At 37.2% G+C, this 25891-nt stretch overlaps 1 protein-coding gene across 2 annotated transcripts in view; it reads right to left on the reverse strand.

Moving 5' to 3' along the window:
- pear1 (platelet endothelial aggregation receptor 1) overlaps positions 1–25891 on the reverse strand; it is a 69802-nt gene that overhangs the window by 15325 nt on the left and 28586 nt on the right. Inside the window, exons 3-6 of one of the 2 annotated variants that reach the window (XM_058053625.1) lie at positions 13878–13988; positions 11109–11210; positions 8565–8665; positions 6138–6230 (exon numbers count right to left, since the gene is read on the reverse strand). In XM_058053625.1, the coding sequence (XP_057909608.1) occupies positions 6138–6230; positions 8565–8665; positions 11109–11210; positions 13878–13984 (403 nt within the window). In that variant the 5' untranslated portion in view covers positions 13985–13988. Of the gene's footprint in view, positions 1–46; positions 220–6137; positions 6231–8564; positions 8666–11108; positions 11211–13877; positions 13989–25891 lie in introns of those variants that run through there. The other variant, XM_058053626.1, reaches the window with a different exon arrangement.

Here is a 25891-nt window from a genome sequence, read left to right on the forward strand (position 1 = left end):
ATGTACATTATAAGGACACACGTAGTTCTTACACACATTCACTAACCTGTGAAAATAGTGCAACTCCTTGTCGATACTGTCGATATATCCGATCCTGCGCCGAACTGCATTAAAAGTGGGCAACAATGCAGCTTAATGCAGCTTAAATCAATCTTTGCTTAAGGATTTCAATCCCAAAAAAGAACACGGCGAACGGCTGCTTCCAGTCAACTTTATTTTTCACACTTCCACCACCAGAGCGCAGCACACACACCGATTCCCGCACTTCCTGGTTCACAGGTCATTCTCAACCCGCCCCACATAGCTGGCCAAACACATGCCTGCAACAGAAGAACCAACTGCGTTCGTGGTTTCTCTCGTGTGTATAGAATAAAAAGATATCTGAATACAACACAATTAAATACATGTATTTGTACGCTTGTGTCTTCGTTGGAATAGGTGTGTATGCTATGTCAGTTGGTTCTTCTGTTGCAGGCATGTGTTTGGCCAGCTATGTGGGGCGGGTTGAGCATGACCTGTGAACCAGGAAGTGCGGGAATCGGTGTGTGTGTGAAAAATAAAGTTGACTGGAAGCAGCCGTTCGCCGTGTTCTTTTTTGGTATTGAAATCCTTAAGCAAAGATTGATTTAAGCTGCTTTTGTATCGATATAAGCAGACCAAATTGGCTGGCGGGAGATGAAAAGGGCATCGAACTAATTATATCAAAAAAGACTAGAAATTTGCCGGGAAATGAAAACAGTATTGTAATAAGCAGTACTATCGATATAACCGATATCAATATAACGAGACTTTACTGTATTTGTATTTGAGTTCATTTAGTCATTTTTAGGCTTGTAAATGCCCCAAAATACGTTAAATATGCTTGAACTTGTAGCTACAAAAATATTCCATTTATAAAAAAGATTTCCTACTTTGTGGAAAGTCACTCATAACGCTAATGAACCACAATAAAGCACAATTTTGACATTCAAGTCTTAGTTTCGAGTGTTTCTTTGTTGTGCTTAAAGGCCTTCTAGTAAAAGATGTCATCTAGTCAGATTAAAATTAAAAACTTAAATTGTAGAAGCTAAATATATCAATATATCAACTTAAAGGCAGTCAAAAAAACTAAAAAAAAAAAAATGAAGAGACAGAAAGTTGTTTTCGACCAACTCCATCCACCTTGGCACTAAAACAGACGCACACTTTCATACATTTTCCAGTCATCTTCCAGCTAAAGAGTCTTTACCGTAACTCACGGCAATCATGTCTGTTTAGTGCTTATTCACACACACACACACACACACACACACACACACACACACACACAGTGTGGTAGCACATAATGATGTCATGGAAAACACATTTTTCATCAAAATGATTCAATTACTGACATAAAAAAATCAGTATACCGTATTTAGCCACAGAGAAATGAAGAACAGAACACCCTTGCACAAATTGTGGTTTTGACCCCCCCCCTTCACGGCCCCCCTATATCCAGACCAGCCCCCTTTAGCTCAGGAGTGTCGTCTTCCCATCCAAAAGAAACTGACAAGGAGATTTGCATGGAGATCACAAGATGGACGAGCTTCAGACGCTCGGATTGGACATTCACACAGGGTTTGGATTTCAGTGGAGGGACTCCAGCGAGGGTTCTGTCGGTTCCAACGGGGTCGTGTTTTGGGACGGGCAGATGCACATCATGTGATACTCCATGATGTCATTGATGGAAGAGCGGCCATTTTCTCAAAAATGAAGAACGGCGCCAAACGATTTCACGGCCACCTCAGTGAGTGTTATTTGGAAATCATGGCTAATCTGGGGGACATCCTTTCACAATAAAAGCCTGTGGATAACAGCCCTCACAACTATACAGATTTTTTTTTTTTTTTTTTTTTTTAAAGCTGCGGCTCCCAAAAGGCGCACCAGTACATCCAAATTTGGCTCGGAGCAAGCGGTGCTGCCCGTGTTTATCCCGGTCAACTTGAGGCTTCTTCTGTTTAAACGGAAACGGACTCGGGCGAGGGGGCTCGGCCGCACGTTGTCATGTTGACTAATGAGAAATTCAGCTGGTGCAGCCATTGTGTTTACACAGACCTCCGCCTGCATGGTAGTAACTTGGAGAAGCTGCATGGCCTGGTACTTAGGGACCTTCGCTTTATACGTTTTTATGATTACTTTTATAATTAAAACATATAATGGTAATAGTTTTATTTCATTTGAACATGCATCAGATTCCAATTGAGTGCATCCCATAATCAGTTCCCAGTTCCACATGTCCAAAAGGAGTAGGAAGAAGCAAAGCTTATTAAATCCTACCCCTCCATCTGGTACTTTTACAATCACTAACTGTTACATTTGTTCACTTCCTGCTTTCCTAATATACTTTAAGGTTTTTTCAATTTTCTTTTTAATTTTTTTGAAATATTTTTGAATTTTTTTAATATTTTTTTATTTGTATTTTTTTTTGTTATATATTTTTATTTCCCTGCTAAAACGGTCTGTTCACAACAATTTGTTCACTTCCTGCTTTCCATTATTATTTTTTTAAAATAATGTACCTCGTACCGAAGTAGGAGCCTTCAGATAAATATGTCGGAGCGTTTTGCTTATATTCCTACTCCTACATTTGTTCACTTCCTGCTTTCCTAATATAGTTTAAGGTTTTTTCAATTTTCTTTTTAATTTTTTTGGAATTTTTTTGAAATATTTTTGAAATTTTTTGAATATTTTTTTTATTTCTATTTTTTTTTTGTTATATATTTTTATTTCCCTGCTAAAACGGTCTGTTCACAACAATGTCCAAAAGGAGTAGGAAGAAGCAAAGCTTATTAAATCCTACCCCTCCATCTGGTACTTTTACAATCACTAACTGTTACATTTGTTCACTTCCTGCTTTCCATAATACAGTTTAAGGTTTTTTTTTTGTTTTGTTTTTTTAATAATGTACCTCGTACCGAAGTACAAGGTGATGTGACCCTACAATGACATAATAATTTGATCACTTCCTGCTTTCCTAATATGGTTTAAGGTTTTTTTTTTGTTTGTTTTTTTGTTTGTCACGTACCGAAGTACGAGGTGACATTTGTTCACTTCCTGCTTTCCATAATACAGTTTAAGGTTAAAGTATAGTTCCCCAACTACCAGGCCATGAATACATAACGCTAAGAAAGAACAGGATCAATGAGGCTCTGCAGTGGTCATGTGATGATGCGTTCAAGGGCACTTCAAGTGACCGAGTGTTAGGGATTAGGCTTTCAGGCGTCAACCAATGAGAGGGCAATGAATCTGAAATTTGATTGGTTAAAGAAACAGTCCCACGGGTAATGTAGTTGAAGTGACATAGGCCAGCACTCCTGATTCTGAAGGCCCTGGGCAGAAGCTGACACCCAGAGACACCCAATACTAAATAAGGGGAATAAAGTCATATGAATATTGCATATGACTATATACTTTATATAATACTGTATGTTGGCCAACAGAACTGGTGTTCCACAGGGATCACTCGACCACTCTGTGCACAACAATTAGTCTCTTCCTCTAATGGCTTTTCTGTGCATCCAAGCTAATAAAAAAATGGACAGACACACCAAAATATTACACAAGTGGAAGATTTTTTTTCCCCTTTCTGTCTCCTAATAAGCCATTCTTGCACTCCCATCCCAACTCATAATATTCCCATTTTTCCATCTCCTTCCCTCTTCATGTTACTTGGAGTGCAAACCTCAGAGTCCTCTCCTGTTTCACACACTTAGACAACTCCACGCACCCACTTTTAAACCAGAGACCTAAACTCCACACGCCCACTTTTAAACCAGAGACCTAGTAGAAAAGCACAGAAAAATAAAAAGAAGTCCAAAGCAAGGGGAAGGGGACAGAGGGAGTGAAAGGCAAAATGGAGAAACGTGCAAGAAAAGAAGGAGTGAGAGAAACAAGAGCGTGGGGTCATTCTTTCCATTTCCTCTTCCCGTCATCCCTCCATCGACAGCAATTGCTACCCGTTAAAGCAAGTTCACTCTCTTCTGCAGAGGAAAAAAAAAATAAAGTGGCGTATTTTGACCCAAAACAAGCTGAAGGTTGTGGAAAGTCGTTGAGATGCTGCTCGCTTTTCACAATTCATGCAAGAAAAACAGCGATGGATACGCCATTTTGGGCACCAAGGATTTTTTTTTTCACGCCGCAGTGAAAAGAAAAAAGTACGACATTCACAGATATGAGAAGCACTTGGAGTCTCACTCGTCACTCGTGGCTCCAAATCACAATTGAAAGAGTTTATCGGTAGCAAACACTCCATAGCGGTGTCCCACAGGGATCAAGCTTAGAACCCCTGACATTAGCATAGTAAACAGATAAAATGATCACTCTATCTGTGAGGCAGAACTAGCAACCCTCCAGTTTTCCACAGGAAACTTTCCCGGTGCCCTCCTATTTTAATAGTTTCCCATATTTTTGCTGCTCATGGAAAAAAATCCAGTCTAGCGCTGCGTAGAGATCATTAAAGTCTGTGTAAGTGTAAAACTCAGCAACACTTGGCAACATCATTGTTACACGGTTGCACAGTAAAATATTCATTTTTATTGCTTTTTCTTGATAATACCAGAATTTGCCTTAGTTTCTCATAAATTGGCCTTATTTTCAAATTCTTAATTTCAATACAGGTATGCTACGAGAGGTTTTGTGTCTGTTTAACTAGCATCACGTCACTGGTTTGTTTACACTTATAAATGGTAATGGGAGTAATACGCTACCCCAAAATGTAATGCATCATATATGAATGGGGCTGCACGGCGGATGAGCGGTTAGCGCAGTTAGCGCGGTTAGCGTGGTTAGCGCGGATAGCGCGGTTAGCTTGCGTGGTTAGCGCGGTTAGCTTGCGCGGTTAGCTTGCGCGGTTAGCTTGCGCGGTTAGCTTGCGTGGTTAGCTTGCGCAGTTAGCGCGGTTAGCTTGCGCGGTTAGCTTGCGCGGTTAGCTTGCGTGGTTAGCTTGCGCGGTTAGCTTGCGCGGTTAGCTTGCACGGTTAGCTTGCACGGTTAGCTTGCGCGGTTAGCTTGCGCGGTTAGCTTGCGCAGTTAGCGCGGTTAGCTTGCGCGGTTAGCTTGGGCGGTTAGCGCGGTTAGATTGGGCGGTTAGCGCGGTTAGCTTGGGCGGTTAGCACGGTTAGCGCGGTTTGCGCGGTTTGCGCGGTTAGACCACATAGCTAGCAGACCCTGGTTCACTTCCACCCTCTGGAATAATTTTTTTTTTAATGACGTGGTAATATTATGAGGAAAAACAAAAATACATTTGTCATTTTAGTAAAATTATGAGAAACCAACTAAATAAAATAAAATAATTAGGTTTGGTAAAAGTCATAGTATTATGGGAATAAAGTCAAAATATTATGAAAATAAACTAATATTGTCATGAGAAGAGAATTTACAAATTATTTTGGGGGGGGAAACAGCAAAAATTAGGAAAAAAAGAGCAAAATTGAAAGTTGCTTTTTCTCCTATATCGCAAAGCTGAGTTGTCGTTTTTTCTTGACATACACATAACATCTTAGCATATCTTTACTAAATATCAAAGTGGCCCTTGCATCCTTTCATTTTTCGGTGGAAAAACTTTGGACGAGACATTTCTGACAGAGAAATTATTGTCTTCGATCTCAGACAAGATTCAACTTTATAATGGCTAAGCTAGCAGAACTAGCACTCTCGCAGCTCTTTAGCATAACGCCCAATACCGGTTTGTTTTTCCCATCTCATATTGGTGTTCTGCAAAATAACAATATAATCTTCTTTTAAAATGAACAGAGTACGAATGTGAGAACGTCCCGCAGGGATCAATGTTAGGTCCGCTAACATCTGCACCGTTGTACATAGAGCTGACTGTTATTAATATTAATCAGATGTTCCAAGTGTGGCTAAGAGGTGGAGGTGCGTCTAGACCACTAAAGCTGCTTCTGGGCTCAAACTAATGACTCACTGCTTGTTTCCATTGGAAAAGCCTCCTGTTTGCGATGGCCGTAAGCCACTCGACTGACGTAAAGATGTCATTCTTGTAGTTTTGCGCTTGTGTTTATGGATCTTTAATGGTGGTGCGCACGGTGACGGAGGAAAGCAGGCATTGTATCAAACACATTGGCTTAAATAACGCAGTAGAGAGGAACTTTCCATACCGCTAGAACAGTCGTCGCCTCGCCATCCTCCCTCGCACTGACATCGGTCTGGAGCCACGCAACGGCCGTGGACGCACTCCTTGGTGCAGCGTGCTGTTGATGAAAAACAGACGAAGAGGGCGAATGATTACAAAATGTCATCAGGTGAAGACAACGTGTTATTATCTGTAATGATATGGCATTTTAATAATGAAGAAAAGTCGCCATCGTAGATATTTCAATTCCACTCGCTCATATGTGACACACTTTATGAGAGGGTTTCGGCGGCTGAGGTGGTATTTTTGTCTGACCGTGTTTGACCGTGCGTGGTTTCTAACTTTATTTATACACTGGATTCACCACGGGGGGAGTCAACAGGGGACATTGTGAACACACCGTTCACAACTATGGAGGACCAAAACTGCCAAAATAATAAATAAAAGTGGAAATAAAAACAAAAATGAAAAAAAAATTAAATACAAAAAAAAATAAATAAATGGAAATAAAAACAAAAATAAAAAAATATATACATAAATAAATAAATAATAGCAAAAATAAATACAAAAATACAAAACAAGATTCAAAAATTTTTAAAAAATACAAAAATAAATGTAGAAATAAATACAAAAAAAAATATATAAATAGAATTACATATCAATAAATAAATAAAAGCACTCTGCTCTCATATGTATTTATTTCATGCAGCAGACAATGTCAGCTTGAAATGCAGAAGGAAAAACTATTCAAATGAGGGGGCGGTCCTAAGTGTGTCTTGGGTTGAACTGTTCGCCTATTGGTTGATCGACATGTGAGTGCGAAAATCGACTAGGTATGCCTGCAAACAGCCACAGCAAGAGGAAGTATACAGGGAGAAAAGTATACATTTACCGGGACAATAATGGCGGGGTCCACCAGGAAGTCGGTGTCCGAGCTGGAGATTGCAGCCATATTTACCGCCATTGAGAGTGGTGTGGTGACTTCCTCTTGCTGTGGCCGTTTGCAGGCATACCTAGTCGATTTTCGCACTCACATGTCGATCAACTTTGACTCGCGGGCCGCATTGATATAACAAAATTTCCGGGGGGGCAGACTATATATTTTACACGTAACAGTCCACCTGGTATTATTGTATCTGTAAAATTGTCATGCAATCTGCTTTTTTTTTTATTATTTTATATTCTTATTTAAATATTTTAAAAATAATAAAATATTATAATAATTAAAATAAAATTTAAATAATAATTATATTATTATTATGTAAAATATGCAAATATAACAATATTATTATATATAATTAATATAATAATTAGCATTAATATAATAAATATAATAATCATAATAGTTATAATAATAATATAATAATTATTATTTTAATTTGTATTATTATTATGTGCTTGTGTCTCTTTTTTCAGGAGCACTTTGTAAACAACAGACCATGTCAAACAACGAAATTGATAAAACCATCAAAATAAATAAAATAAAATAAATAAAATAAATAATAAAATATTATAATAATTAAAATAAAATTAAAATAATTATTATTATATTATTATTATGTAAAATATGCAAATATAACAATATTATTATATACAATTAATATAATAATTAGCATTAATATAGTAAATATAATAATCATAATAGTTATAATAATAATATAATAATTATTATTTTAATTTTTATTATTATTATGTGCTCGTGTCTCTTTTTTCAGGAGCACTCTGTAAACAACAGACCATGTCAAACAACGAAATTGATAAAACCATCAAAAGGTTGGCTCAGGCCATGATGCCAGGTTGTATGTTGAGTTTAAATGAAATACTTTGGAAAGATTGGGTGGGCCGTATTCAAACACTTGGCGGGCCGGATGTGGCCCCCGGGCCGTAGTTTGCCCACCCCTGGTCTGGGATCTACCAGCAGGAGTCAAAGTCATGATTTTCATTTGTTGGTCAAACAAATGGCCCTAGCAGTAAGCTAACCATCCCTGAATCCCGCCTTGCTGCTTATTTGTGGTCAGATTGTGAAAAAGGCTGCTAAATCCTGGATGTGAAGAAAAATATGACTATTTCCTACATGGGACTGTTCTGGGCTTTCACAGAGCGACACCAGCAAATCCAGTACAAACACGACTTCTTCTGCATGAGAAGCCGCAGAGAACCCAAACCCTCAATTTTGGAGAACGTGGCCCAGCACACTCATCATTATGTTGACGAAGCAGATTGAGCAGCAGGAGAAAAGCTGACGTGAGCGTTAACGTTAATCTGATGACAGAAATGTGTCAAAGCTATTTCAACTTTAATCAAAACCATCTCGCTGCTTCGGTCTCCGCTAATAATTTGGTCTAGCAGGCTTTATACTGGCCAGGACACGTTGGAAATATTTCTATTCATCTACTGAATCTCATCTACCAACACTTCAATCGTGGAATGTAAGCAGGACAATTTGACTTACGAACACACTTGTCGCGGCTCTCGTAGTAGCCCGGGCAGCACTGGTAGCGCTTACGGTAGTCGGTCTTCACAGCCTGCCTGTAGGCCGTCTTGTAGGTGATCCTAGCAGGAAGACACCACAGGAACATTTCAAGCTTCAAGAGGCAGAAAGTCAGTCAAACCGCTGGTAACCCTTAGATGCATAAGTGGGTCAAAAATGACCCGGTCAGGTTGTTTTCTTGAATTATCTTCATAATGAAAATTTTTTCATAATTTCATATTCCAGGTATTCCTAAAAAAAACATGTTTTTGCTATCATACCATTCACATTTTTAGCTTACCTTTTATACATTTTAAGAAATTGTAGTTTTTGTGTTACTACCCCAACCTTCCATAAGTGGGTCAAAAATGACCCGGTCAGGTTATTGTCTTGAAATATCTTTGTAATAAAAATTTTCATTTTCATATTCCTGGTATTCCAAAAAAAAAACATGTTTTTAATATCATGCCATTCACATTTTTAACTTGCATTTTATACATTTTAAGAAATTTTAGTTTTTGTGTTACTACCCCAACCTTCCATAAGTGGGTCAAAAATGACCCGGTCAGGTTGTTTTCTTGAAATATCTTTGTAATAAAAATTTTTCATTATTTCATATTCCAGGTATTCCAAAAAAAAACATGTTTTTAATATCATACCATTCACATTTTTAACTTACCTTTTATACATTTTAAGAAATTGTAGTTTTTGTGTTACTACCCCAACCTTCCATAAGTGGGTCAAAAATGACCCGGTCAGGTTGTTTTCTTGAAATATCTTCATAATGAAAATTTTTCATTATTTCATATTCCGGGTATTCCTCAAAAAACATGTTTTTGAGATCATACCATTCACATTTTTAACTTACCTTTTATACATTTTAAGAATTTTTTGTTTTTGTGTTACTACCCCAACCTTCCATAAGTGGGTCAAAAATGACCCGGTCAGGTTGTTTTCTTGAATTATCTTCATAATGAAAATTTTGTCATAATTTCATATTCCGGGTATTCCTCAAAAAACATGTTTTTGAGATCATACCATTCACATTTTTAACTTACCTTTTATACATTTTAAGAAATTGTAGTTTTTGTGTTACTACCCCAACCTTCCATAAGTGGGTCAAAAATGACCCGGTCAGGTTGTTTTCTTGAAATATCTTTGTAATAAAAAAAAATTCATAATTTCATATTCCTGGTATTCCCCCAAAAAACATGTTTTTAATATCATACCATTCACATTTTTAACTTACCTTTTATACATTTTAAGAAATTGTAGTTTTTGTGTTACTACCCCAACCTTCCATAAGTGGGTCAAAAATGACCCCCATGTATTTTCTATGGAATCCAATAAGAACCTTTGATTCTTATCAACGTTGGCTGTCAGGAATAAATGAACTGTAGACCACACAGACTATACCAGAAGTGTCACCACTCAGGAAGATGATTTTACACATTACTATATGTATTGTTGGGTATTACTCATCCATGCCTTGGCTGCTAGATACACAGCTGAAATGGTCCTACAGATGCTGCATGAAATTATTCTTAAATATAATACTAAATATCATACAAGTGATTATTCCTAACCAAAATGGCAAAATTGGAATAAAAGGCATTGATTCTAGTATGGGTGATTTTTGAGCCACTTATGGAAGAGTGTAGGGTCTGTGTAGGGGGGGGGGGGGGGGGGGCAGACTATATATTTTACACGTAACAGTCCACCTGGTATTATTGTATCTGTAAAATTGTCATGCAATCTGCTATTATTATTTATTATTTTATATTTATATTTAAATATTTTTAAAATAATAAAATATTATAATAATTTCAATAAAATTAAAATAATAATTATTATATTATTATTATGTAAAATATGCAAATATAACAATAATATTATATATAATTAATATAATAATTAGCATTAATATAATAATTATAATAATCATAATAGTTCTAATAATAATTATAATAATCTAATAATAATAATAATAGTTATCATTATAATAATCGTAATAGTTCTAATAATTATTATAATAATCTAATAATAATAATAATTATTATTATTATTATTATTATTACAATTATTATATTAATGCTAATTATTATATTAATTATATATAATATTATTGTTATATTTGCATATTTTACATAATAATAATATAATAATTATTATTTTAATTTTATTGTAATTATTATAATATTTTATTATTTTTAAAATATTTAAATATAAATATAAAATAATAAATAATAATAGCAGATTGCATGACAATTATGTGCTTGTGTCCCTTTTTTCAGGAGCACTTTGTAAACAACAGACCATGTCAAACAACGAAATTGATAAAACCATCAAAAGGTTGGCTCAGGCCATGATGCCAGGTTGTATGTTGAGTTTAAATGAAATACTTTGGAAAGATTGGGCGGGCCGTATTCAAACACTTGGCGGGCCGGATGTGGCCCCCGGGCCGTAGTTTGCCCACCCCTGGTCCAGTCACCCGTGCATCTAAGGGTTAAAGGATGCTGCTGTTACCTGTGACGTGGGCATCTGTAGCTGGTCCTCGGGTCCGAGCAGGGCTCCTCGGTCACGTGGTCATAAGGATGCGAGTACGACTCCTTGACAGAGGTGGTGAAGCTGAACACAAACAGGAGCAGTCACTCGCCACGGTTTTGGCTTTGAAGAAGAAAAAAACGTCCTTTTCAACGCCACAAAATTGGCCAATTGGAATTTGCAGGAGAGTATCAAACATGGGACACTAAAAGGTGGAACAAAAGTGGAAAAGTGGAACAAAAGTGGAACCTTGAAGGTCCTGATGGCTTCCAACGTGACTTGCATGACAAGGAGATCCCGCCTGAGATATTTTCCACTATGGCACGGTGGAGAGTTCGCCGTCACAATCCTCCAATGGAACAGCTACAGGTTGTGCAGGGGCGTCAAATGGCAGCTGGCGATATTGTAGGAGGCATCCCTCACGACTGAACGTCCTCGTCTGGTAATGACTTTTTTTTTTTGCCGTGTCATGACTGAGCTTGTTTCGAGTATCAGAGCTTGGCGGAGAGCAGAGTTCATATAAGAGGAAATCCGCCCCCCTCTGTGATGTCACAAAGGCACCGTTTGACCACGCCTTTTGAAACCCAGCGTTTTGTGTCATCCCAAACTTCTTTCAGGGATTACTTCCAAATGCACAAAGCTCATTATGTGAACGTTTGGTATTGTTTAACGGGAGAATGCAACATTCTAACTACATTTATGGGTCAGAAACGTGGAAAAAGCATCATAGGCTCCCTTTAAGATCCAACATTGATAAATGGAAATTCTTGTAAATTATTTTTTTTATGATTATTAGTGTTATTACTATTACTATATGAACTGTTATTTTCATTACATTACACATTTTTTGCACTTTACTTTTTTTTCGTTTTTTTTTCGTTTTTTTAGAGCTGCGGCTCACCCAGGCTGCACTCGGGCCACCCCTGTCCTCAAAACTCATGGACCTCCTGCGGATAAAAATAACTTCATGCCAGCCACACCATGACTCTTTGGCTTGGAATTGTCCAAAAAAGGAGCTAACAGCTCCAAGGATAATAGAATAGAACGGGGGGGGGGGGGGGGGGGGCAATATATATATTTAATACGCACTATTTTACGCTTATAATTCTGACAGTCCGCATTGAATTATTAGTCTAATTTTATCTGTAAAAGTGTCATACTATCAGCTGTCACTATCAGACCACAGCAAATTACGAAATAGAATTTTACAGTTTTGTTTTTTTTCTGAATCATACATCCGACTTGACTTATGTTGCCAGCTGTTGTATGTTAAAATTTGAAATATTTAGAAGCAGTTGATGTTTGCGAAATAATCACTAATAAATACAATAAATCAGTTACTATGGTACCCATTATGCCATGGTATGGTCATATCACCTCGTACTTCGGTACGTGACAAACAAAAAAACAAACAAAAAAAAAACCTTAAACCATATTAGGAAAGCAGGAAGTGATCAAATTATTATGTCGTTGTAGGGTCACATCACCTCGTACTTCGGTACGAGGTACATTATTAAAAAAAAACAAAAAAAAACCTTAAACTGTATTATGTAAAGCAGGGGGCGGCACGGCGGTCTAGTGGTTAGCGCGCAGACCTCACAGCTAGGAGACCAGGGTTCAATTCCACCCTCGGGCATCTCTGTGTGGAGTTTGCATGTTCTCCCCGTGCATGCGTGGGTTTTCTCCGGGTACTCCGGTTTCCTCCCACATTCCAAAAACATGCTAGGTTAATTGTCCACTCCAAATTGTCCATAGGTATGAATGTGAGTGTGAATGGTTGTTTGTCTATATGTGCCCTGGGATTGGCTGGCGACCAGTCCAGGGTGTACCCCGCCTCTCGCCCCAAGACAGCTGGGATAGGCTCCAGCACCCCCCATGACCCTTGTGAGGAAAAGCGGTAGAAAATAAATGAATGAGTTCTCCTCCTAGTTTGTGTGGAAGTGGTAACTTTTTGGCTTCTTATTTTGTCTTTCCCCACCCTCGGCCATCTCTGTGTGGAGTTTGCATGTTCTCCCCGTGCATGCGTGGGTTTTCTCCGGGTACTCCGCTTTCCTCCCACATTCCAAAAACATGCTAGGTTAATTAGCCACTCCAAATTGTCCATAGGTATGAATGTGAGTGTGAATGGTTGTTTGTCTATATGTGCCCTGTGATTGGCTGGCGACCAGTCCAGGGTGTACCCCGCCTCTCGCCCCAAGACAGCTGGGATAGGCTCCAGCACCCCCCATGACCCTTGTGAGGAAAAGCGGTAGAAAATAAATGAATGAGTTCTCCTCCTAGTTTGTGTGGAAGTGGTAACTTTTTGGCTTCTTATTTTGTCTTTCCCCACCCTCGGCCATCTCTGTGTGGAGTTTGCATGTTCTCCCCGTGCATGCGTGGGTTTTCTCCGGGTACTCCGGTTTCCTCCCACATTCCAAAAACATGCTAGGTTAATTAGCCACTCCAAATTGTCCATAGGTATGAATGTGAGTGTGAATGGTTGTTTGTCTATATGTGCCCTGGGATTGGCTGGCGACCAGTCCAGGGCACAACATGTGGAACTGTGAACTGATTATGTGATGCATTCAATAGAAAATCTGATGCATGTTCAAATGAAATAAAACCATGACCATTACTATAGAAAGCAACTGGCGGGCCGGATTCAAACGCTTTCAAGTTTGCCCACCCCTGCAATAGAACATCCTGCTCACGATGAATGCTGACCCTTGCATGTTTGATTTCACGCAGCGGCATCGGCGGCATAGACCTCACCTCTCCCACAGGCTGCACACGTTGGGGTCTCGGGGGTTGAGGGACCGGGCCAGGCGGAGAAGGAAGAAGAGGAGAAGCAGGAGTTGGACGTTTTGCACAGTCAGCATGGTCCTGAATGGCGCAGGAAACAAAGATTCCCAGTGAGATGAAACATTCCTTTCCTTATCTATCGTGTTTGTTTGCGTCAGGCAGTGGATTCCTGCAAATTTGGCATTTGGGAACAATATTTTTTTTCCCAGAATTTTTTTTTCCCCCACAGAAAACACATCTCATTTACCCTTATCATATAAATATGAGTATAATGTACAGCATAAACATACCAAAAAAGTTTGACATTTCTTTTTTATGCTTCACTGACAATGTATTTTCGTCGCACTTTTTCCAGCGGTCCCTGAATGCACCATAGTAATGTGAGGCAAAGCAAAAGTGAAATGATTTTTTTTCCAACATTGCTCTAGCTTTAAAAAAAAACATCTCTTCATTTTTTATTGTCATGAGGCAATACAAGAAGTGGGTATGCCCATAAAAAATCATATTCAATAGAATTACTAATTACTATTAAGTCTTATAATAGTAAAGCTTGCATGGATTCAAATGCAAAGCCACGCCCAATTCATATGACCACAAATCATAACAAGTACGTCTCCTCATTTTTGTACAGAGAACCAGAGAAGCTTGGGACTGCTTTCAAGGGCAGGCTCAAAACTTGGGTTCGATTCCCCGCATGGGCACTTTCTGTGTGGATTTGAACATGCTAGGTTAATTAGCCACTCCAAATTGTCCATCGGTATGAATGTGAGTGTGAATGGTTGTTTGTCTATATGTGCCCTGGGATTGGCCCCTCGCCCCAAGACAGCTGGGATAGGCTCCAGCACCCCTTATGACCCTTGTGAGGAAAAGCGGTAGAAAAGAAATGAGTTCTCCTCCTAGTTTGTGTGGAAGTGGTAACTTTTTGGCTTCTTATTTTGTCTTTCCCCACCCTCGGCCATCTCTGTGTGGAGTTTGCATGTTCTCCCCGTGCATGCGTGGGTTTTCTCCGGGTACTCCGGTTTCCTCCCACATTCCAAAAACATGCTAGCTTAATTAGCCACTCCAAATTGTCCATAGGTATGAATGTGAGTGTGAATGGTTGTTTGTCTATGTGAGCCCTGTGATTGGCTGGCCGCCAGTCCAGGGTGTACCCCGCCTCTCGCCCCAAGACAGCTGGGATAGGCTCCAGCACCCCCCATGACCCTTGTGAGGAAAAGCGGTAGAAAATAAATGAATGAGTTCTCCTCCTATTTTGTGTGGAAGTGGTAACTTTTTGGCTTCTTATTTTGTCTTTCCCCACCCTCGGCCATCTCTGTGTGGAGTTTGCATGTTCTCCCCGTGCATGCGTGGGTTTTCTCCGGGTACTCCGGTTTCCTCCCACATTCCAAAAACATGCTAGGTTAATTAGCCACTCCAAATTGTCCATAGGTATGAATGTGAGTGTGAATGGTTGTTTGTCTATATGTGCCCTGTGATTGGCTGGCGACCAGTCCAGGGTGTACCCCGCCTCTCGCCCAAAGACAGCTGGGATAGGCTCCAGCGCCCCCCATGACCCTTGTGAGGAAAAGCGGTAGAAAAGAAATGAGTTCTCCTCCTAGTTTGTGTGGAAGTGGTAACTTTTTGGCTTCTTATTTTGTCTTTCCCCACCCTCGGCCATCTCTGTGTGGAGTTTGCATGTTCTCTATGTGCTTCTATCTTGCAGCGTTCCTCCTCAATCGTTTTCCCGGGCATCTGCTGGTACTTTTGGAATGTAACTCCCACAAAAAGCATGGATCTACTATACTATGTTCTACTATGCTAGAACTATGACATTCTTAGGCAAATAACGGTGTTTTATCATCGTAAATTACCATGAACAAATTTCCTCCTGGGGCCAATAAAGCATTCTTAATGTGAAATATATCTTCAGCATTATTATGATCTTCTAATAAACTGCAGCGTCTGCTACTAAATCCTAAAGTTGTTTTCATTTCTTGATTCCAAACTCACTAAATTCACTTTCATCCACAATTTGAGACATTTTCACTTCATTCCTAACAACTTTCTTGGTGCTCGAGACCCTCCAGTCACACACCCATATATGGGCAACAGGATGACCATACATGGGGAAGCGAGTACGCACCTCAAAATAAAAAAAAAATATCATCTATGTTAATGAATATGTTAATTTTAATATGCTATTTCACACCAAATGTTGTGAAAGTTTGTTTCACTAAGGCAGGGGTGGGCAAACTACGGCCCGGGGGCCACATCCGGCCCGCCAAGTGTTTGAATACGGCCCGCCCAATCTTTCCAAAGTATTTCATTTAAACTCAACATACAACATCAATTTCGTTGTTTGACATGGTCTGTTGTTTACAAAGTGCTCCTGAAAAAAGAGACACAAGCACATAATAATAATAAAAATTAAAATAATAATTATTATATTATTATTATAACTATTATGATTATTATATTTATTATAGTAATGCTAATTATTATATTAATTATATATAATAATATTGTTATATTTGCATATTTTACATAATAATAATATAATAATTATTATTTTAATTTTATTTTAATTATTATAATATTTTATTATTTTTAAAATATTTAAATATAAATATAAAATAATAAATAAAAATAGCAGATTGCATGACAATTTTACAGATACAATAATACCAGGTGGACTGTTACGTGTCCTGAAAAAAGGGACACAAGCACATAATAATAATAAAATTTAAAATAATAATTATTATATTATTATTATAACTATTATGATTATTATATTTATTATATTAATGCTAATTATTATATTAATTATATATAATAATATTGTTATATTTGCATATTTTACATAATAATAATATAATAATTATTATTTTAATTTTATTGTAATTATTATAATATTTTATTATTTTTAAAATATTTAAATATAAATATAAAATAATAAATAATAATAGCAGATTGCATGACAATTTTACAGATACAATAATACCAGGTGGACTGTTACGTGTAAAATATATAGTCTGCCCCCCCCCCCGGAAATTTTGTTATATCAATGCGGCCCGCGAGTCAAAAAGTTTGCCCACCCCTGCACTAAGACGTCACAAAGGCGAGGCCCAGAAACGCCGTCAAAAGACCCCAGCGGACGTCCTGACGGCCGACACCATCGCATGTGGACGAGGCCGGGAGGAAGCCAGAGGAGAGAGAAACGAAACTCCCAACTTGGTCCTGACCTCAATCCATCAGAAGCCTCCGCTCTCTTCTCTGGTCCCCTTCCACCACGCGGACTCCGGCAGCATCTGGATCCCATCACACAGGGTCCCTGTTAGGCTCTCAGGGAGCCAAAGGGAGGCTTTTTCCCCTCCTCCAGCCACCTTTTTTTCCTCTCGGCAAAAATGAACACACGTCGGGCAGCGCAGGCTGGTACAAACATTGTCATGTCGCCGAAAAACATGCTAGGTTAATTAGCCACTCCAAATTGTCCATAGGTATGAATGTGAGTGTGAATGGTTGTTTGTCTATATGTGCCCTGTGATTGGCTGGCCACCAGTCCAGGGTGTACCCCGCCTCTCGCCCCAAGACAGCTGGGATAGGCTCCAGCACCCCCCATGACCCTTGTGAGGAAAAGCGGTAGAAAATAAATGAGTTCTCCTCCTAGTTTGTGTGGAAGTGGTAATTTTTTGGCTTCTTATTTTGTCTTTCCCCACCCTCGGCCATCTCTGTGTGGAGTTTGCATGTTCTCCCCGTGCATGCGTGGGTTTTCTCCGGGTACTCCGGTTTCCTCCCACATTCCAAAAAACATGCTAGGTTAATTGGCCACTACAAATTGTCCATAGAATTGAATGTTTTCATTTAGAAATATTCATTTTAGAAATATAAATATAATTAGAAATATAGGCAATCATTTTATTCCCAAAATAAAATGCAGTAAACCTCGGATATATCGGATTCAATTGTTCCCACTGGTTTTGTCCGATATAAGCGAAATCCGTTATATGCGTATACCGGAAAATGTCCGTTTTACGCATATATGGGATTTATATCCGGTATATGCGTAAATGGGATTTTATCCGTTATAAAAAGGCACTTCCTTGACCATGTTTCCAATGTACCTGGACGCGCAGGCAACGCTGCAAACGCTGCAAATGACGTCGTATAGCGGCCTGTCACGATTCCGCGAATCGGAGCGCCACGATGCGGCCATCCGATATATGCGAGGGAAATTTCATGGAAATGCATTGGAACGGGACTGGAGATTTTGTCCGAAATAGGCGAAATCCGTTATAAAAAATCCGATATGTGCAATGAATTTTTATTGGAAATGCATTACAGAAAAATCGCTTCTTTTTTATCTGTCCGTTGTGAGCGAATTTCCGATATATCCGAGTCCGATATATCCGAGGTTTACTGTAGTACCATAGTTTTTGGATGTTGTTTTGTTTCGGGGAGTGACGACCCGTCCCACTTTGTTCAACCATATCTTACTTATTGTGTGGAAATATGGGCTAATAACTATAAAAGCAATCTTCACTGGCTAAATGTACTGCAAAAAAGGTCAGTAAGGATAATTCATAATGCCGCCTACAGAGAACATACTAACTCCTTATTTCTAAAATGACAAATACTTCAACTTGCTGATATAGTTCTTATATCTTCAAACAGCTAAAATAATGCATAAGGCTAAAAATAACAATTTATTTAAAAATGTCATCCAATACTTCTCTACAAGAGAGGAGAAATATGATCTCAGGGAAGAAGTACATTTGAAACACTTCTATGCTAGGACTACGTTATGCTAGCCATAGCATTTCAGTATGTGGAATCAAACTATGGAATGGATTGATGTCAAAATGTCAGGATGTCAAACTATATATATGAACTATACTATACATATATGTAAACTATACAAACTATATATCACTGTATTGACACTTACTATGGTAATATTAATGCTAATTATTATATTAATTATATATAATAATATTGTTGTATTTGCATATTTTACGTAATAATAATATAATAATTATTATTTTAATTTTATTGTAATTATTATAATATTTTATTATTTGTAAAATATTTAAATATAAATATAAAATAATAAATAATAATAGCAGATTGCATGACAATTTTACAGATACAATAATACCAGGTGGACTGTTACGTGTAAAATATATAGTCTGCCCCCCCCCGTGGACTGTTTGATGTGTTTGTACGCCATAAACACCTCGGCAGCGCCTCATTTCCTGATTCACACGCTCGTGATTGACGGCTATCACTGCTGGAGATGTGGCGTGGCATGATAGGGCGCTCGCCGCTACGCTCCCCACAGTCGGGGGGTAATTCACGCTCTGGCAACAAAACCCTCACAACTCCTACCCGCCAAAAGAGACTTTTACGAGGAGGCATATGGCTCCGATTAGGGGGGAGGGGGGGGTCGTCAACCCGTGGAAGTCGGGGTTCATATTTTTCATTAGCTTCTCTTCTTTTTAATTGTGCTCTGCAAACCGCACAGAGATTCTTAAAAGCTGACAAACACAGCAAACCAAGTTTAGACTGAGTTGTTTTGGAGTGGGACTAAGCTGCATGGGTGTGGGGGTGTGGGGGGGGGGGGGTGCAGGTAGACAAGTGGAGCTCCAGGTGGTGTTGTCATCATGCAGAAACCCGACTCTTCAAGGAGGCAAGCTTGATTTTTCTTGGAAAACTAGCCGGCTGCATGGCTCCGGATCTTTCTCTCTTGGAAAGCAACAAGCAGCGACAGTTTTTGCAATCATTTTTTGGATGCTTGCAGCTAACGACCACTGACGTACACACACCAGACGACAAGAGAAAAAATATGGAGGACAAAAACTGCCAAAATAATAAATAAATATATAAAATCAAAAATAAATACAAAAATAAAAAACAAGATTCAAAAATTAAAAATAAATACAAAAATAAATGTAGAAATAAATACAAAAATAAATATATAAATAGAATTCACCACGGGGGAGTCAACAGGGGACATTGTGAACACACCGTTCACAACTATGGAGGACCAAAACTGCCAAAATAATAAATAAAAGTGGAAATAAAAACAAAAATGAAAAAAAAAATCAAAAAATTAAATACAAAAAAAATAATAAATGGAAATAAAAACAAAAATAAAAAATATATATACATAAATAAATAAATAAAAGCAAAAATAAATACAAAAATACAAAACAAGATTCAAAAATTAAAAAAAAATACAAAAATAAATGTAGAAATAAATACAAAAATAAATATATAAATAGAATTACATATAAATAAATAAATAAAAGCACTCTGCTCTCATATGTATTTATTTCATGCAGCAGACAATGTCAGCTTGAAATGCAGAAGGAAAAACTATTCAAATGAGGGGGCGGTCCTAAGTGTGTCTTGGGTTGAACTGTTCGCCTATTGGTTGATCGACATGTGAGTGCGAAAATCGACTAGGTATGCCTGCAAACGGCCACAGCAAGAGGAAGTCACCACACCACTCTCAATGGCGGTAAATATGGCTGCAATCTCCAGCTCGGACACCGACTTCCTGGTGGACCCCGCCATTATTGTCCCGGTAAATGTATACTTTTCTCCCTGTATACTTCCTCTTGCTGTGGCCGTTTGCAGGCATACCTAGTCGATTTTCGCACTCACATGTCGATCAACCAATAGGCGAACAGTTCAACCCAAGACACACTTAGGACCGCCCCCTCATTTGAATAGTTTTTCCTTCTGCATTTCAAGCTGACATTGTCTGCTGCATGAAATAAATACATATGAGAGCAGAGTGCTTTTATTTATTTATTGATATGTAATTCTATTTATATATTTATTTTTGTATTTATTTCTACATTTATTTTTGTATTTATTTGTAATTTTTGAATCTTGTTTTGTATTTTTGTATTTATTTTTGCTTTTATTTATTTATTTATGTATATATTTTTTATTTTTGTTTTTATTTCTATTTATATTAATTTTTTTGTATTTAATTTTTTGATTTTTTTTCATATTTGTAATTTTTGAATCTTGTTTTGTATTTTTGCTTTTATTTATTTATTTATGTATATTTTTTTTATTTTTGTTTTTATTTCTATTTATATTAATTTTTTTGTATTGAATTTTTTGATTTTTTTTCATTTTTGTTTTTATTTCCACTTTTATTTATTTATTTATTTATTTATTTATTATTTTGGCAGTTTTGGTCCTCCATAAAAAAAACAATAGCGGACGGTACTGCAACAAAAAAAAGTTGAAAGTTGTCTTTTTTTTTTTTCCCTAAAAGCCAACATTGCAAGTAGAATCTAATAAACAATACAATTGATGATAAATGTCTCAAGTAAAAATGCATTCCTTATACTTCTTATACTTCCCATCAGATGATCTCTGAATATTCCAGAACTTTCCTTCCTGCAGCTCAGCTTTAAAAACTGCCGTCTTATTTACACTCCAACAGTCAAACGGAAGCACCCTACACTACACGTTGCTGACTCACCGAGTGGGCATTTTTTTAATTGAGTGGGACAGCTAAATAACCTGAATTTGCATTTGACATATTACTCATGTGGAGGGTCACCAAATGTGGAGATGTGATTCTTTGTATTGCACATCTTTCTGCAGTGTTTCTACGCATTTCCTGCTTCCCACCTAAACGATCTGTTTAATTTACTCCACCCTCGACCCTCCACTTGGTACACCCTCTCTGCTGTGATTGGTCACACTCCCAAAGGAGTAGGCTGAAGCAAAAGCTTATAAATGCCTACCCCTTTTTGCAGGATATAATCATGTTCATGCCACTGTCTTGTTTCCCCTGTTATTATTATCATTGTAATATTATTATTATTATTATCATTATTATCATTATTGTTATAATCTTTATCATTATTACCATCATTATAATCATCATTAATATTACCATTTTCATCATTATAGTTAAAAATTTTGTCATTTTTAATTTTTAATGATTTAATTTTACAGACATCTTTGCTTGTAGAGTGCTGTATCATTATTATTTATTTAAATTATTTAAATTATTTGGGCAATTTACTGTTCACGCTGCACTTTATATTATGTTGTTCATATTCGGTGTCTATTCTATCTATTTATTCTCCACATTATTATTATTATTTATTATTACTTATCTTCTTTTGTGTCTGTTATTATATGGGAGCCAGGCAACGACATTTCGTTGGCAATTTCACTACTGTGTTTTTGTGCAATGACAATAAAGGGAGTCCATCCATCCATCCATCCATCCATCCATCCATCATTTCATCTGTTATTTTCTGAAATCTGCAGTCTTTGTGTGTCAATTTATTAGCCCACTTTTTTGTGACATTTACTTATTTTCTGGATTACACGCGTCTAATCTTATGCATTAAAAAAAACAAGAACTTGAGACTGTGTCTTGAGACCGTCTTGAAAGCGAAAGTGAAAATAAGGGACTCCGTCTGCTTTGCAATGACTTGTAAAGACTTTTATGTGTCTCTTTAAAGCAGGGGTCGGCAACCTTTACGATGAAAAGAGCCATTTCGTTGTTTAAAACAACGTCTTCTAAAGTCCAAGAGAATAGTAGAAATAGAGGTAGCTAGGTGCATATAAGTTAACGAGGCGGAACAAATTTTCTGCATAATCGTCGTTTCCGCATGTGCACGTTTCATCGTTACACCCATAGAAAATAAGCTCCGTTGTTTTTTTTTTTTTTTTTTTTTCCCTTTATTTGGGCAAATATGTGAATCATTACAGTGCATTTCTTACATCAATCAAAATATAACTTTCCATTATTTACATTTGTATTCAACTATCTGATCCCAAGCCCAAAAGGAGTAGGCTGAAGCAAAAGCTTATAAATGCCTACCCCTTTTTGCAAGATATAATCATGTCTTGTTTCCCCTGTTATTATTATCATTGTAATATTATTATTATTATCATTGTCATTATTGTTATAATCTTTATCATTATTACCATCATTATAATCATCATTAATATTACCATTTTCATCATTATAGTTAACAATTTTGTGATTTTTTATTTTTAATTATTTAATTTTACAGACTTCATTGCTTCTTGTAGAGTGTAGAGATTCCATCTGTTATTTTCTGAAATCCGCAGTCTTTGTGTGTCAATTTATTAGCCCGCTTTTTTGTGACATTTACTTATTTTCTGGATTGCATGTGTCTAATCTTGTGCATTAAAAAACAAGAACTTGAGACCGTGTCTGGACAGGTGACCAACCCAAACATCAGTATCTTCTTGTTAAACCCTACCTGAGGTTTTTAGACGTGTTTATTAGTTTGTGTGTGTCTAGTCTTGTGCATTAGGAAGCAAGGTTTTAGGTCTGTGCTCAAACCAATTTTTGAAGCAATGATGTCTTGCTGTCCATTACTACTATTTTTTGTAAAGTAATAATTAATAATAATTCATGATAATAATAATAATAATGATAATCACTACCTCTATATTTATGCATGTTAGCCTAGGTACCTCTAACAATTTATAGTTACAAAGGTATTAAGGTAATATTCTTACATTTCTCATATCAGTCAATCAGAGATTCCAGCAGAGATGACAAGACAGTAGAATGATCACTATTAAAATACCATTCCCACTTATATTTATAATCTGACACTTAGCTTGTACTGTGTCATATTTCATTGACTTTACAACTAAATTAAATTCAGTAGTGCCACCAATGTAGACAGTTTTTTTTTTTTTCCCCCCAAAATCAACAATATTTTTTTCCCCTGTGGCTACCGACAACCAAGCAAACAAAATAATGAGTAACATTTAAAGAGGAGAACATTTAAAGAGGAGAAAGGGGGAAAAAAAAATACATTTATATATACACACATATATACATACATATATACACATATATACATATATATATATACACATACATATATACACGCTATTTAGAGCTCAAAAGCTAAATGGTGCTAAAAGTTAAAGATCATCTCTGAGGCATATGTGCAGCCATTAAGGTGCAGTATATGTGTTTTGGATTATTTTCGTTTCATATTTTTCGTATTTTGTATCTGTTTGAACCCCTTTTAGTTCTCGCGTTGGTTTTGCAATAAATCCATCAGTAAAACACAAGAATTATTTCAGACATGCATACTATGTTACATTATTCTTTCTCACATATACACTTACAATATCTATTTATATATATATATATATATATATATACGTATATACATATACATACACATATACATACACACATATCTACATACATATATATATATACACATATACACATACACATACATGCATACACACAACACCTCATTACTACACATGTCTGAAAAGGAGCAGGAAGAAGCAAAGCTTATTAACTAGTTGCTGTCTGATCGTTGCACATCCAAGTGAGTTACATGCTGGTTATTAAAATTATTTTAAAATGATCTCTCATTCTCTAAATAGCTGTGGGAAAGTATGACTTAGTGAACTGAATAGCATCCTGTCTGCTCATGCTCGTGCTCATCCAATCAGCAGTCAGAACTCAGCAAGGACGCATTTATGGTCTCACATAAAGTTGGATTTTTTAAAAATCATTACAAAGACGTGCATTTTCCCACTAGGGTGTAAAAAAAAAAAAATTGAGCATTGCAAAGAGAGCCACAACAAAGAGGCTGGGGAGCCACATGCGGCTCTGGAGCCGTGGGTTGCTGACCCCTGCTTTAATACAATACCAGGTAAGCATGAATCAGGTATGAATTCCACCACTTCCCATATATTTATTGCTGTTTTTATTTATATATTATATTATTATATATTATATATATATTTTAATGTGTTCTTAAATTATTACTAATTATAATAATAAATAACACATTGTAATTTATTAATTAATTCATTCAGAATTTACTGTGATATTTATCATAGTTGTTAACCTTAAATGTATTTAACATGATTTGTATTTACCATGAATGACTTACTGACTGTTTTAACAAGACACATTAATTTTTTAACTTAATACACATGAATTAATTCTTAATTTTAACTGCGATTGTACACAAGGAAAATTTGCACAATATTATAACTCAGACATGCTTTCTCTTCATTGCCCTTAGCATTAAATAAAATTCAGTTAGCTCATTTTGAGCAGTTGAGAGTGTGACCAACCACGGAGGAGTGAGCAATGGCCTGGAGGCGGGTCGTGGGTGGAATAAATGAAAATTTTTAGCGGGAAGCCGAAAATCCAAAGAAATAAAAGTGGAATAGGTGCAGATTCTGGAAGACCTATGGTGTAACTAGCATATAGTTATTGTGTGTAGCTGCTCTATAGTATTATCCACAATACAAAAGGCGGATAATAGATCCCCTTTAATAATACTATGCATGGACTGGACATGAAGAGACTATTACAAAACATGTTTTTAATAGAAATAACGTCTATAATACTCAACAAAAGCAGTGACCATGTATTGTAAGGTATGTTGATATGGTATGTCAACTTAACCAGGACTTAATGAGTTGGTCCACATAGTCAACATAAGCGGGACTAAAGAATATTTGATTGTTTTGGAGCGTCGACATTATCATCGGTTTGCTTATTTTTACACTTGACTGAATGCTAAGCTGGGCGGCACGGTGGTCTAGGGGTTAGCGCGCAGACCTCACAGCTAGGAGACCAGGGTTCAATCCCACCCTCGGCCATCTCTGTGTGGAGTTTGCATGTTCTCCCCGTGCATGCGTGGGTTTTCTCCGGGTACTCCGGTTTCCTCCCACATTCCAAAAACATGCTAGGTTAATTAGCCACTCCAAATTGTCCATAGGTATGAATGTGAGTGTGAATGGTTGTTTGTCTATATGTGCCCTGTGATTGGCTGGCGACCAGTCCAGGGTGTACCCCGCCTTACGCCCGAAGACAGCTGGGATAGGCTCCAGCACCCCCGCGACCCTCGTGAGGAAAAAGCGGTAGAAAATGAATCAATGATTAATGTTCACGTTAAAGGTTAAATAACTGTTAATAGTTATCCTCCCTATCC

The sequence above is a fragment of the Doryrhamphus excisus genome, chromosome 17 (genome assembly GCF_030265055.1).
Source record: "Doryrhamphus excisus isolate RoL2022-K1 chromosome 17, RoL_Dexc_1.0, whole genome shotgun sequence".
Lineage (NCBI taxonomy): Eukaryota > Metazoa > Chordata > Actinopteri > Syngnathiformes > Syngnathidae > Doryrhamphus > Doryrhamphus excisus.